This window comes from Paroedura picta, chromosome 5 (assembly GCF_049243985.1).
Source record: "Paroedura picta isolate Pp20150507F chromosome 5, Ppicta_v3.0, whole genome shotgun sequence".
NCBI lineage: Eukaryota > Metazoa > Chordata > Lepidosauria > Squamata > Gekkonidae > Paroedura > Paroedura picta.
This window is the reverse complement of record NC_135373.1, coordinates 52,637,053-52,649,708: the sequence shown is the minus strand read 5'-3', so window position 1 is coordinate 52,649,708 and position 12,656 is coordinate 52,637,053. Positions and strand designations below refer to the sequence as shown.

General features: G+C 44.9%; 1 protein-coding gene across 5 annotated transcripts in view; it reads right to left on the bottom strand.

Moving 5' to 3' along the window:
• OPTN (optineurin) overlaps nt 1-12,656 on the bottom strand; it is an 89,830-nt gene that overhangs the window by 26,414 nt on the left and 50,760 nt on the right. For 2 of the 5 annotated variants that reach the window (XM_077337958.1, XM_077337959.1), the window contains exons 2-3: nt 3,025-3,176; nt 534-739 (exon numbers count right to left, since the gene is read on the bottom strand). In XM_077337958.1, the coding sequence (XP_077194073.1) occupies nt 534-739; nt 3,025-3,176 (358 nt within the window). Of the gene's footprint in view, nt 1-533; nt 740-1,916; nt 2,181-2,281; nt 2,746-3,024; nt 3,177-12,656 lie in introns of those variants that run through there. The other 3 variants (XM_077337960.1, XM_077337962.1, XM_077337961.1) reach the window with 3 other exon arrangements.

Here is a 12,656-nt window from a genome sequence, read left to right as displayed (position 1 = left end):
TTTGCTATAATAAAGAGGAGGCTAAAGTGCTAACTCTATTCATGGCAAGTTTCTTCCAATTCCTAGATCAAAAATTAAAAGTGATGGGTGAGAGCTACCCGGCCACAGTTCTGTTCAGCCATCCAGCCAGTCTTTTTAGGGGAAGGCTAAATGTGTTAATTGTATCCTCCCTGTTTTCTGTAAACCACCCTGAGCCCTTGGGGAGGGCAGTATATAAATATAATAATAAATAAATAAATAAATAAGGCAGAGCAAGGTAAAAGTGAAAGGGAGGAAAAAACTATTGATGGCTTACAAGAGGGTCAGCAATTGGCAGAGGCTCATTACCTGCTGAAAATTCAGCCACCTAATTCCTTCTGTCACCCCTGTCTAAAAACAAGCATTGGCCATGACTTTTCCTGTCTGCACCAAAAGAAGGAGAGACACCCAAGCCAATTCCCTATACTAACAAAAACTTTCCAGTAGTTTTCCAAGCCCTGCACATTCCGTTTTACAAGCACTGTTCCCAGTGACGTACAAAACACAGTTTTTACCTTTCAGCTCATTATTCTCAGTGATGAGCTCTTTCATCTGCTGCACCATCTCCTCCGCTGAGTTTGTGCCACAAGTAGGAGGCAAGAGAGTGGGGTGTCCATTTTCCACCTCTGTCTGGCTGCATTGCTTGGTTTCCGTACAGCTGCTGATCACCTTCTCAGACATTGTGAGATTGAACGTTGTTTTTAATATTCTTGCCTTGAGCCTAAGGAGAGAAGGTGGGATATAAATGTTTAAAACGGACAAATAAAATATTCCGCTGCAGTGATATCCAGGTCACTGCATACAGGATCATCCCACAACAAATGCCATGCTGGTGGTTTCTGGGGAGAGTAGTACCTTGTGAAAAAAGTGGCAATAGACAATTGGAAAGGTGAAATGTCTACATACAACACTGAAGCACAATCTTAAGTTGCACAGAAGCAGGAAGTCCCTGGCCAACTGCAGCTACTCAGAACATATAAATGTGAATAAATAAATAAACAAAAAAACAAACACATGTACAGTCACCACTGTGCTGAACTGCCTGTAGCCTAAATAAAACAGGAGCTGACAGCAATTTAAAGATTAACCAACTCCCTCCAGCAGCCGTTTTTGTCAGTCAGACCATACTTGCCAGGCAAGAACTGAATTATATGCTTACGGCCTGTGTACTGTGTAGGCGGAAGTGGTTTCTGCACTGAATGTGTACAGGCCACTCCTGAACCTGACTGAGTCTTTGGTGTCCTGAGGAATCATTTCTCACAAAACGAAGTGGAAATGTAGGTCGCATCACTTCAGATCAAAGGTGGGAGTACTCTTGTTATTAATGCTCTTCCCTTTAAATTAAAAAAAATCCTCTCTAATAGCAAAGTTGCACCACAATTTCAAATTTGGAAAGTTTCTCTTTGATGTGCATGTCGGACTTTTTTGACACTTATGATTCTTGTTCTATTGTTTGAGGAAATGTGCTATGCACATGAAAGCTCACACCTTGAATAAAACTTTGGTCTTAAAGGAGCTAAAGGACTCAATTTTTGATCTTTTTTTGGGTGTGTGTAAAGGAGGAAGAGTGAACACACACACACACACACACAAATCCAAAACATACTCCTGGCCTACTCCCCCGAATCCCAGCAGCAGCATACTGCTTCATTCTGTCTAATCTATGCCGATCATTTCAGACATTTCTGGAAAGGCCCAAGTACTGGAAATACAGTTGGCAACGCGCCTGGAGAAAAGCGTCTTGTCACCCTAGGGGAAGTTTAATGCGTAAAAACGGGCAGCCGACACTTTTCACGACATGAAGGTAAACAAACTACAGCGTCCGTTAGGGCTCGCTTCACGGGGCAGGACATTTTATTTCCCTCAGGGCTATTAGTAACCATAGCTGGTCGGCCCACCCTCAGGGAGCGCAGGACCCGAAAGGCGTCGGCAGAACGGGCAGCCTTGGCGTACAGGCCTGCTCTGTACGGGAGGCCAAGAGCAGAGAGCTCGGCGGCGCGAAGGGCTGTCCAGATTTGGCCGGCTCCACCGCAGGGTCCGGGGGAGGCGAGGCCAGACGCGCCGCCGCTCCTTGACCAGGCCCGGCCAGCGACGCGCCTACTTTCGCTTTCGTTGCGCGCGTCACGCCGCCACCAGGATTCCAGCGGCCACCTGCGCGGGTCTCCTCCCCCCCCCCTCCTCCTCCCCCCAGCCGGGCGGCTTCTGCGGCTCGGCAGCTTCCGCTTCTCCCACCAGCCCCGGCAGGACGCGCCGCTCGCCTTACCGGAGTTGCAGCGCGACCGCTTCCCGGGCGAGGCCGGCCAAAATTACTTTTTCGCCTCCTTGACCCCCGGCCCTCAAGCCGCTCTTGGAGCGCCTGGGAAGAAGGGCGGCTGAAAGCGGCGAGTCCAGAAGCCCCGGTCAGCTGACGGAAGAAACGCCTCTCCTCCTCCCCGGAACGGTGCCTCCCGTCGCCGCCGGAGTGGGCCTCGCTGAGCAGGAGGAGGCGGAGGATTGGGGCAGTCGTGGGGGTGAGGGCACCCACGCGGGCTGCCTCCTGGGGCCGTGCCTGCCCAACTGCTGGCAGGGATGACGCGCGGACATTTCCAGGCGTCTGGGGAAGCTAAAGAGGAATCTTGAGGCACCTGCGAGGCCAACAGCCCTTGCCACAAGAGCCGGCGGGGTGCGGTGCTTAGAGCAGCCTTTCTCCACTTCTTTGCTGTTGAGAAACCCCGGAAACATTCTTCAGGCTTCCAGAAACCCCAGAAGTGGCATCAGGAGGCAGAATATGGTTGGGAAGCATAGCTGTGCACATGACCACTTGGGGCATCGCTGGCCGTTTTGGGAGCAGGGGTCAACATGACCATATGTGGTCTTATCACCGGATAAATGTTTAACAACTTTTAAAATATATACAAAAAATGGGACAGTACATAAACAATGAGATGCTTCACTCAGTAACTTAAATACATGAAAAACCTAGAATAATTTGTATATGCTTTGAGAAGGGGAGGGAGGAAAAATTACCTTCTTTCAGGCTGCCAAGAAATTCTGTTGTGTCCCCATGAAATCAGTGCACGTACAACGTCAGGTGAGGTGGTTAACTGATGGGGCGGGATGTAATGTTGGAGGAAGATGCTGGCAGAACGTTGGAATTGGCTCGTTAGGACGGGTTGAACCTATTGGGAGAGGGTAGTAAAGGAGTGAGTAGAGGTCTATCTGTGCTCTTATAAATGGACATCTTTCCATGTACAATCAAGGTAGAAAAAGGAGGAAAGACAAAATTCATATATCCATCCAATCAATCTCCTTTTAAAATCCTTCTTGTTCCAGAGTCCTGAGAGTAAAAGTCTCTCTTCCAGGTAGACAAGTGATGTTCAGTACATGTTGAAATCTGATCAGTGATGGTTTACTGAATCGTCCTGAATTGCTGGACCATAGGCATTAAGAATTCTTATTCTTAGAGGTGTAGATGTGAAGCCTATATATTGTTCATATTTACTTTCATATATATATATATATATATATATATATATATATATATATATATATATATATATATATATATATATATATATATATATATATAATTCTTGCAACTCTTAAGGTTATACATTCTTACCATACTGACAGGCCTTGCAATACGCAAATAGAACCATCGATTCCTCAGAAAGTCAAAATTGAATGAAAAAATCCACAAGCTACATAATGAAGTTCTATTCCAAAATCCAATTGTCTTCGTGATTTATTAAATGCACAGTTAAGCAGAAGTAACCAAAATGAGTTCCCAGATAAAATACCTGTTTTCAAAGGGAAACCTTCCTCAATGGTTACCTCCTATAAGAAAAGAATTATATTATTTCACAATGAAAAATTAAAAAAATTAACATGTTAACACGAAATTTATTTTATACCAATTTACCTTAATAATGATGAAAGTCTACAATTCTATTTGTTTGTGTATGCTTATTATCTCAGTTCTGAAATACAGTAAAGTAACTATAGGTAGATGTTTAGCTAATTGTATTACCGTAATTGATCACAGCTGTAATGCACCTGCTCATTCACAGCAGGATTTGAAGTATATGTGAAACGTCATTATGATTTGGGTCGCTGTCTGAAATTACCCCCTTACATGGAGAGCTATATGCCAATGTGATGCTTATAGGTATGTATTTTTTGATACTCTTTGTAAATGTATTACTGTCACAAACACAATTGGATTTTGAAATAGAACTTTATTACACAGCTTGTGGATTCTTTTTCATTCAGATAGGCCTTGCAATGCTGGCAAGGGGAAAAAACACATGGCAATCCTTCTCCATCTATTCACTGCAGGTCTTGTGTGGCAGAATCTACTGTGAACGAACATGTCCTTGAGGTTTTTTGCTCATTTATAGGCATACAAAGGAATTGAATTACATCTCAGCACATTAAAAAGAAGGCACCAGTATTTATTAATGGTATTCTTACTGTTATTTTAGTGTTTATTGCATGTGAACAAAACTACCATTTTATTTTTGGGAATTAAAAGAGTAGCCCTAGGAGTTTGTTTATCCTTATAAACAGCATGTTTCAAAAATTTGACTGAATATCCTCTCTCAGCCTATTGCTGGACAGTTATTTGAGACAGCTACAGTTCCTTTTTGGTCTTGGTAACTGAGAGAAGGGAAGATTCTTTTTTAGATGGTGGGGTGAAAATGATCACCTGCCAAAAATGAGTTGCTCTCTTGTGCTTTCTCAAAACTCCTGTGGTTTGGGGGAAGGGGGAGAAAGAAAAACTCCACCAGGGAGCCCACCATTTGTCCTGGCCCCAAAGCACTCTCTCCAGAAGTCAGGTTTACTGTGCCTTGACTGTGTAAGTACCCTCAAGAAGCCATGTTTACCTGTTCTGTTGCCTGAGCAAAGTCAGTTCCTGCAGGAGTGTCTGCACACAATAGATAATGCACTTTCAATGCACTTTAGAAGTAGATTTTCCTGTTCCGCACAGGAAAATCCAGCTGCAAAAGCTCACTGAAAGTGCATTATCTATTCTATGCAGTCAGGTCTCGTTTCCCAGGTCCAAGTGCTCACTCCAGAGGTCAGGTCTACCATGCCTTGGCTACAAAAGTCTATGGACAACAGAAGTCTATGGACAACCTCCGAAAGGTTTCCATGGAATTCCTGGCAACAGGGAAAACAGGTCTACCTGCCATGAACTGCTATGGGTAGACATTTGGGAGAAAAGGTCTCCTTCCTGTGGAAGGCTGCTTTGGGGAAGGCCTGTTCTCTGGGGCCAAGGTCTACCAGTGATTCATTTCTAACAGATCTGGTCTCCAGAGAACAGGTGCACCCTCTTGTTTTGCCAGAGTTCTACCCATCAGAAGTCTCTAGGTTTATCTCTGGTATTCTGGAGAATATAATATTTCTTACTTCAAGCATTTTAAATTTCAAACTTCTAATGTAGTAACCTGTATTATTAATTAAAATTAACATGTATTTCATATCTTATATTTCTTTTTTTCTACATATTTGCCACAACTTCTAATATACACAATGGTAGGTGGTGGGGGATTATAAATAATATATATTTTCCTTATATTGAAAACAAAGATATTTTTGTTCAAGATCTATTTTTCTTGTATCTTTATATTCAAAACTCATTCACATTCTATTTCTGCAATGTAATACATGTTAATATAATTTGGAAATGGATTATCATTCTAGCTTTATCTCCTGCTTGTGTAATAATAAACACTCCATCTCTCCACGAATTTCAAAATTGATCTATTTTGCAAATACATTGTTAATTTAGCCATTATTGTACGATCAGCAAGTTCCTCCCCCCATTCTTCTCAACTTGGACAGACATCCATTCTAACCACTATTACCAATACAAGACACTTCATGGTCTCTTCATTTGCTTTCTTTTTAAAATCTGGCTCTGCAGTGTTTTATTATCACTAAGCAAAGAAGATGTAGGGGGATGATTGAGCAATTAATGGCCAGAAAAAAGATCAAAATGGCTCTTAGATGAAACAATAAGAACAGCTGAATGTAGAAAAGCAGCAAAAGGGAGGAAGCAAGAAAATTAAATGTGGACGTTCAAAGGGTAGCAGGAACAGACAGTGAAGTTTACTGGAATCAGAAATGCAAGCAGTTAGAAGTTTACAAAAAGGGACACATGAGAAATGCTTTTGTACAAATAAAGGGGTTCTGAATGCCATTTGCTGCTTACAAAAGTATTATCAAAGATAAACAAGGGAAGATAAACAAGCATCAAGAACAGGTGGTGGGAGTACACAGAAGAACGGTAAGCATGGAGAATGCAAGTTCACTCTCTTCAAAATGAAAAAGAAATAGAACTTGAAACTGTGCAGGTTGAAAGATTCAACTGGGAAGCCATCTTAGTCGGTAGTAGAACAAAATCTGATTATGGTAGCACCTTGAAGACCAACAATTTTTCCCCAGGGTATAAGATTTCATGACACAAAGATCACTTTGTTAGATATAAGAGGAATGAACATCCATCAGCCCTTATATGCAACTCAGAAGGTGGGAAGGGTGTTTCATTGAAGGGCCAGTTGGAGTCAGAATGCGGGGGTACATGCAAAATGTAAGCTTGATTAGATCAAGGGGATGTACATAAAAGTGGGAAAAGCAGAGAGTTAACATCTGTAATGAGATAAGAATGCTGTCCCCTATTCAGGTGTCCCATGAGGTCCATTGTCATGAACTTGTTAATGCATGCTAATTCCACTATCTCATATTGTAGTCTTTTGAAGCTTTTCTGCAGGAGAACTGTCACTCTTAGTTTGAAAGATTAAAATGTTCTCCCATTGGTTTCTGAGTATTTTGGTTTTTAATATGCAGGCTGAAAGTAGCTCTCCTGTGAACCATTGAAAATGTTACTCAACCATCTCTGTGGCTTTGGTTAATTCAGCAAAAGTTGCCCATCCCACTATCAACTGCATCTCTGCAGAATTAGAAATGTGTTTTAATATGAAAGCAGCACTGCTCACAAAGGTTAGTACTGTGCACAGTGCTCTAGAACAGTGGTTCCCAACCTTTTTGAGGCTGGGGACCGGCAGGGCAACTGCCCGCCCGCGCATGCCATGCACGCGCCACGGCCACGCATTGCCCATGCGCGGCTGGCCCACGCATGCACGGCCAAAATTGTGCATGTGCGGCACTTTCGCATGCGCAATGCGCAGGTGTGGCCCTGACTCCCTCTCCCCCCTCCTGCAGTAAGAAGCTCCCTGGGCCACAAGCTTGCGGCCTAGGAAGTTTTTTACTGCCGGGGGGGGGCGGGGAGAGGGAGCCGCAGCCCGGCGCCAAGGCCTTCGCGGCCCGGCACTGGGCCGCAGCCCGTGGGCTGGGGACCACTGCTCTACAACAATCTGAGCTTATATTCAGCCCTTGCTGGATAAGATAGTAGTTGTCTCAGCCACCAGCATTCAGAGGCTGCAAGCCTGGGAGTAAGCACCGTGGAATAATGAGGATTACATCTGAATAAACATGCACAGGAATGTAGTGTCACTTTCAGCTAACCTGAGACTCTCATCTTTAAAAAAAAAAATTGTTTAAAATATTTCTATGTCACCTTTCTACCTAAATAGAGTCCCTAAGGTGATCCACCAGCCATGCTTCCATTTTAAAGGGCTGGCTTCTTTATAATTGAACATAATGAAGGCTTGCCCTTTCTGTGGCCTGGATGACATTCAGGCACCTAATTCAGCCCCTTCTAGCTCTATAGTGCTATGATTCTTGGGCAAAGATGAGAAACTGAGTCATGGTATTTGGAGCTCTGTATTAAGGACCATTATTTATCTCTGTTGCCTCTGCCTTTTGGTTTTGGTACAATGCCATAACCTCTGCTCAGTACAAGCAATGTCACCAAATACTGCCAGTTAATTTAAAATAGCATAGATTTGAGCTTTTCTCAGCCAGATGCATAGTCTCTTCCTAGTTTCTAAAGAGCCAGGAGTCAATTGCAGAAAGATGGAACAAAAGAGAAGCAAAACCCATTGTTGACTGCTCGCCCAGATAAATGTATCTGAGTTTGCTGTAGATTCAGATTCACTGCCAAATGGCAGGTCTTTTAAAGCGCCATCAAGGTGGCCCTTCCAGAGATTATTCATTATGGAAGTACAATGGAGTGTGTGTCACTATAAGCTACAGAAGTGAAATTAATTCATTCCCCCCCCAAAGAAAATAAATAGCTGAAAGAATTATGAGTCTACTCTCATATATTTGGCCAGATGTAACAGTGTACCTTCAGCAGTCCTTTTAGAAAGATTTTTAAAAGTAGCATATTCAGACAGATACTGTCCATGTGACATGACTCTGTCTCTGGAGTTTGCTACTGGACATGACGCTCCAAGTAGAAAGGGTAGCCAGGCATAGAATGGTGAGCGCATCTGTCATTCGCACAGTACCAAGCCCAGCCCCCTGGTCTGCATTAGAAAGGAGGGCAGATTAGTTCAGGGGATAGGAAAGAGCTGTTACACCAAGGAAGAAGGGTGTGGATGCTGGCAGTACAGGAAGAACTGGATCAGCTGCTCTGAAGCAGGTGGGATTTGAGAACAAGAAAATTGATTAGATGAGAGAAGAAAGAGTATGCCTACTGCTCTTTTATTCTTTTTGAAGAACTACTGCAAGATTCCACTGGCGAAGCCTGTTGGCAAAACATGTGGGGAATTTCTGGAAATTTAACTGAGTAATGAAAATATTTACTTGATTTTGCACCACCGGCCTTGGCAGAGCTCCTGCAAGACAAACAGTTTTCACTGATGAGGCCTGTTGGCAAAATGTGCAGAGAATTTTTGGAAATTTAATTGAGTAATAAAAAATATTTTACTAGATTTTGAACCACTGGCTTTGGCCCTATTTTTTATCTCCAGCTTGAAGGCAGGCTAGGTGGACGAGGGAAAGAAACATGAACCAGTAAGCCACTTTAGGTTCCCATTGTGGAGAAAGGTGGCGTATAAATGAAATAAATACAATTTATCTTCACAACAACCCAGTGAGGTAGGTTCATCTGAGAATGATTGGGTCAAAGTCAGCCAGTGAGTTTCATGGCAAAGTGAGGATTTGCACCTGGCCCTCTAACCATTACACCACACTCCTTCCTTATCCATGTAGGCTCCCATGGCCCCTATTAATTAGAGCAGAGCCCTTGTTCAGAGGGTTCTTTCCTCTGCGATCACTAGCTCAGATCTGCCTTTTCGGAAGACATTCAAGATGCCCCTTTTCAAAATGCTTGCTACAGAGATACTGCAGCTGCAGCTCTTCTTCTGCTTTCAGTCCCCTCTGCCCTGACTGCAAATCTCCAGTGCTCATGCTTGGAAATGCCGCAGAGGGCACAGCCTGCCAGTTTGCCTGCAGTAGCTGGAGAGGTTCCCAGGTAATTGCTGGTGAAGTATGAGAGACTTCTGTTTCCCTGCTGTCCGAAAGACCAAACACTCTGCTTGACTTTCCTTCAGTGCAGCACAGGACCCCGCAGCTTGAAGGGATACGACTGACTGGTTGAGGCAGCAGGGTGGATACATTGGGCCAGGCATGCCTTGCTTCCAGCCTTTAACCCCGAGGCCGGTCATCACTGTATAATCCTGCAATTTAGACTGTCTCCATTTCATTATTTGAGAATATGTAATACATCTCTGGAAGAGCCTCTTGTGGCGCAGAGTGGTAAGGCAGCCGTCTGAAAGCTTTGCCCATGAGGCTGGGAGTTCAATCCCAGCAGCCAGCTCAAGGTTGACTCAGCCTTCCATCCTTCCGAGGTCGGTAAAATGAGTACCCAGCTTGCTGGGGGGTAAACGGTAATGACTGGGGAACGTACTGCAAACCACCCCGTATTGAGTCTGCCATGAAAACGCTAGAGGGCGTCACCCCAAGGGTCAGACATGACTCGGTGCTTGCACAGGGGATACCTTTACCTTTACCTAATACATCTCTGGAGACTATGCATTTTACAAATGTATGTATGCTAATTCATGCCTGGCAACTGAAGAAGCCCCTCAAATGAGTTTGGTCTAGGCCATTTGGTTTGCGTTTCTGAAATTTTGAATAGATTTTATAGTGAGGCTATCATTGAGGTCTTATTATGTTTTTAACTTTCATTGTAAATAAAAGCATGCATTTTCATATATTTAATATGAAAATCTAATTTAATATGAAAATCTGAGAGTCAGCTTGGTGTAGTGGTCAAGAGTGGCGTCCGCTAATCTGAACCGGGTTTGATTCCCCACTCTTCTGCTTGCCGCCAGCTGGGTGACCTTGGGCCAGTCACAGTTCTCCCAGGTCTCTCTCAGCCTCACCTACCTCACAGGGTGTTTGTTGTGGGGAGAGGAAGGGAAAGCCACTTTGAGACTTCTTCAGGTAGTTAAAAGCACGATATAAAAACCTTCTTCTTCATCATCATCATCATCATCATCATCATCATCATCATCATCATCATCATCATCATCATCATCATGCACTTATAGTATTAGGCTGCACCTTCAAACTTTTTGATTTCTTGATCTGCCTTAGCACTCGCTGGATATGGGCTTTCCAGGATGTTCCAGTGAGAACCCCAGCAGCCACATTTTGCACCAGTCAAGGACAAGGACAAGGACAAGGACAAGGGTACATCTGTGTAGAGTGAATTGTAGAAGTCTAGAGATGACTGTTGTGTGGATCACTGACGAGGTGCTCTTGGGACAGATAGGGCAGTAGTAGCTGGGCTTGGTGAAGATGGAAAATGCCAGCTGTGCTACTTTGGTGATCTGGGCCTCCATAGACAGGGAGGTTTCCAGAATCACCCTAAGTTCCTGGCAGAGTGCAAGATCTTTAGTTGTATGCCATCTCGGGTGGGTAAATGCATTTCCAAGTCCATCCCCTTCCTACAGAACCACAGGGCCTCCATCTTGGAGGGGTTGAGTTTCAGCTGGCTTTTCTTGAGGCAAACAATCACTGCTTCCAAAAAACTGCCAAAATTATCTGGTGGGGCGGAGTCAGGACGGTTGCTCATCAAGAAATAGAGCTGGGTATCATCAGTGTGTGCCAGACAAGTTGGACCAGAGGGTGCATAAAGGTGTTAAACAGTGCAGGGGAAAGACAGTAAGGGCGCAACTACTCCTCCCCTACTGTAACCTTCTGTGTCCACTTCCAAAGGAAGGAGGTCAGCCAGTGCAAGGCTGTCCCCCAAATACCGGTCCTGGCAAGGTTATGTGCCAGCTGATCGTGGTCTACAATGCTGCCAACAGGCCTAAAAGCATGAGAAGAGCCAGGCCGCTTCTCTCCAACTTTTGCCAGAGATCATCTATCAGGGCGCAAGCACCGTCTCCACCCCATGACCAGGTCAGAAGCCATATGGGAAAGGATCAAGAGCTGAAGTATCTTCCAAGAATGGCCCCTTCAATCAGAGACTGGGTGGTAACTAGCTGGGTCACAGGGATCAAGAGATGACTTCTTCAGTAGTGGGTGCACCACCACCTCCTTGAGCCCCTCCGGGAACTCCCCTGAAGAGAGGGAGAGGGTGTTAGTCTCTTGGAGGGGACCTACAGATGCATAATTGAATATGCATAAAGACCACCATGTCCCTTTCAACAGCCACGGGCAAAGCAGATCACGGTATATATGGAAGCATATGGAAAATGGGAGAGGGGCAGGGCCTGCAGCTATGGGAATGAGCAAGTGCCTGTCATGCAGGAAGCCCCAGATTCTATTTCTGGCAAAGGCAATGTAGGTAGCAGGGCCTGAAAATATCTTTGCTTGAGAACTGCTGCCTTTTGCCATCTTCTCCAGAGCAGACAATGATACAATTCATTATGAAGCAGCTTTACATACACACTAGTATCAAAGCCCATTTTAAAAATGGGCTTTGAAAGGGGTCCAATGGGTAAGGGAAAGCCCAACAGGTAAGGGAAAGCTCCCCTGCCAGTCCCTCCCCCCTGCGCCAGTTTCCTGTTGGGCCATGAAGCCCTCTCACTGCCTCTGTGAGGTGGCAAAGAGCTTGGCAGCCCAACGGGGATGGGAAAGCCCCCCACCCCCCTGCTGGCTCCTCTTGGCCTGGGACAATGGGAATGGAGTCCCTGACCTCCAGGGCACTTAAATGTGTCCTGGGGAGCATCTAGGGGCAAACTGCCAGCAATGCTGGCAGAGAGCCCCTGGCCGGTTGGGTGGGCAGGAGAGGGCATGGCCTGTGCAAGGCAAGGCCCAATTGGGATGTGCTTCACACGTCCATATTGGGCCCTGCCTTGGACAGGCCATGCCCATTCTCTGCCCACTTAGCCCTTAGCAAGTTATTATAACAGAGAGCCCACTGTTACAGATTATTTCAATTAATAAATTTTAAAGCTGGACGTCATGTTCCCATATCTCCAGCAGATGGCACTGACAACCTTGCTAAGTCAGCCAGGCAGGGTTAACAAAAGTCAGGTGCCCTACCCACACACCATGAGAATGAGGGGTTCAGCAGATCCAGAGAAACTGCCCTCTCTGCTAGCAGGTGACTTCATTCACAGCATCTAGTGACATGATCTAGCAGCCCCTGAGGTCCCCTGAGAGCAACATGGGCTCTCAGGTAGCAAAATAAAACAAAAAATCTAGTAGCACCTGAAACAAACATTTGTTCCAACATTATTTTAATGGTTCACATTTAAGGTGCCACTAGGCTTTTATTCTGCTAGGACAGA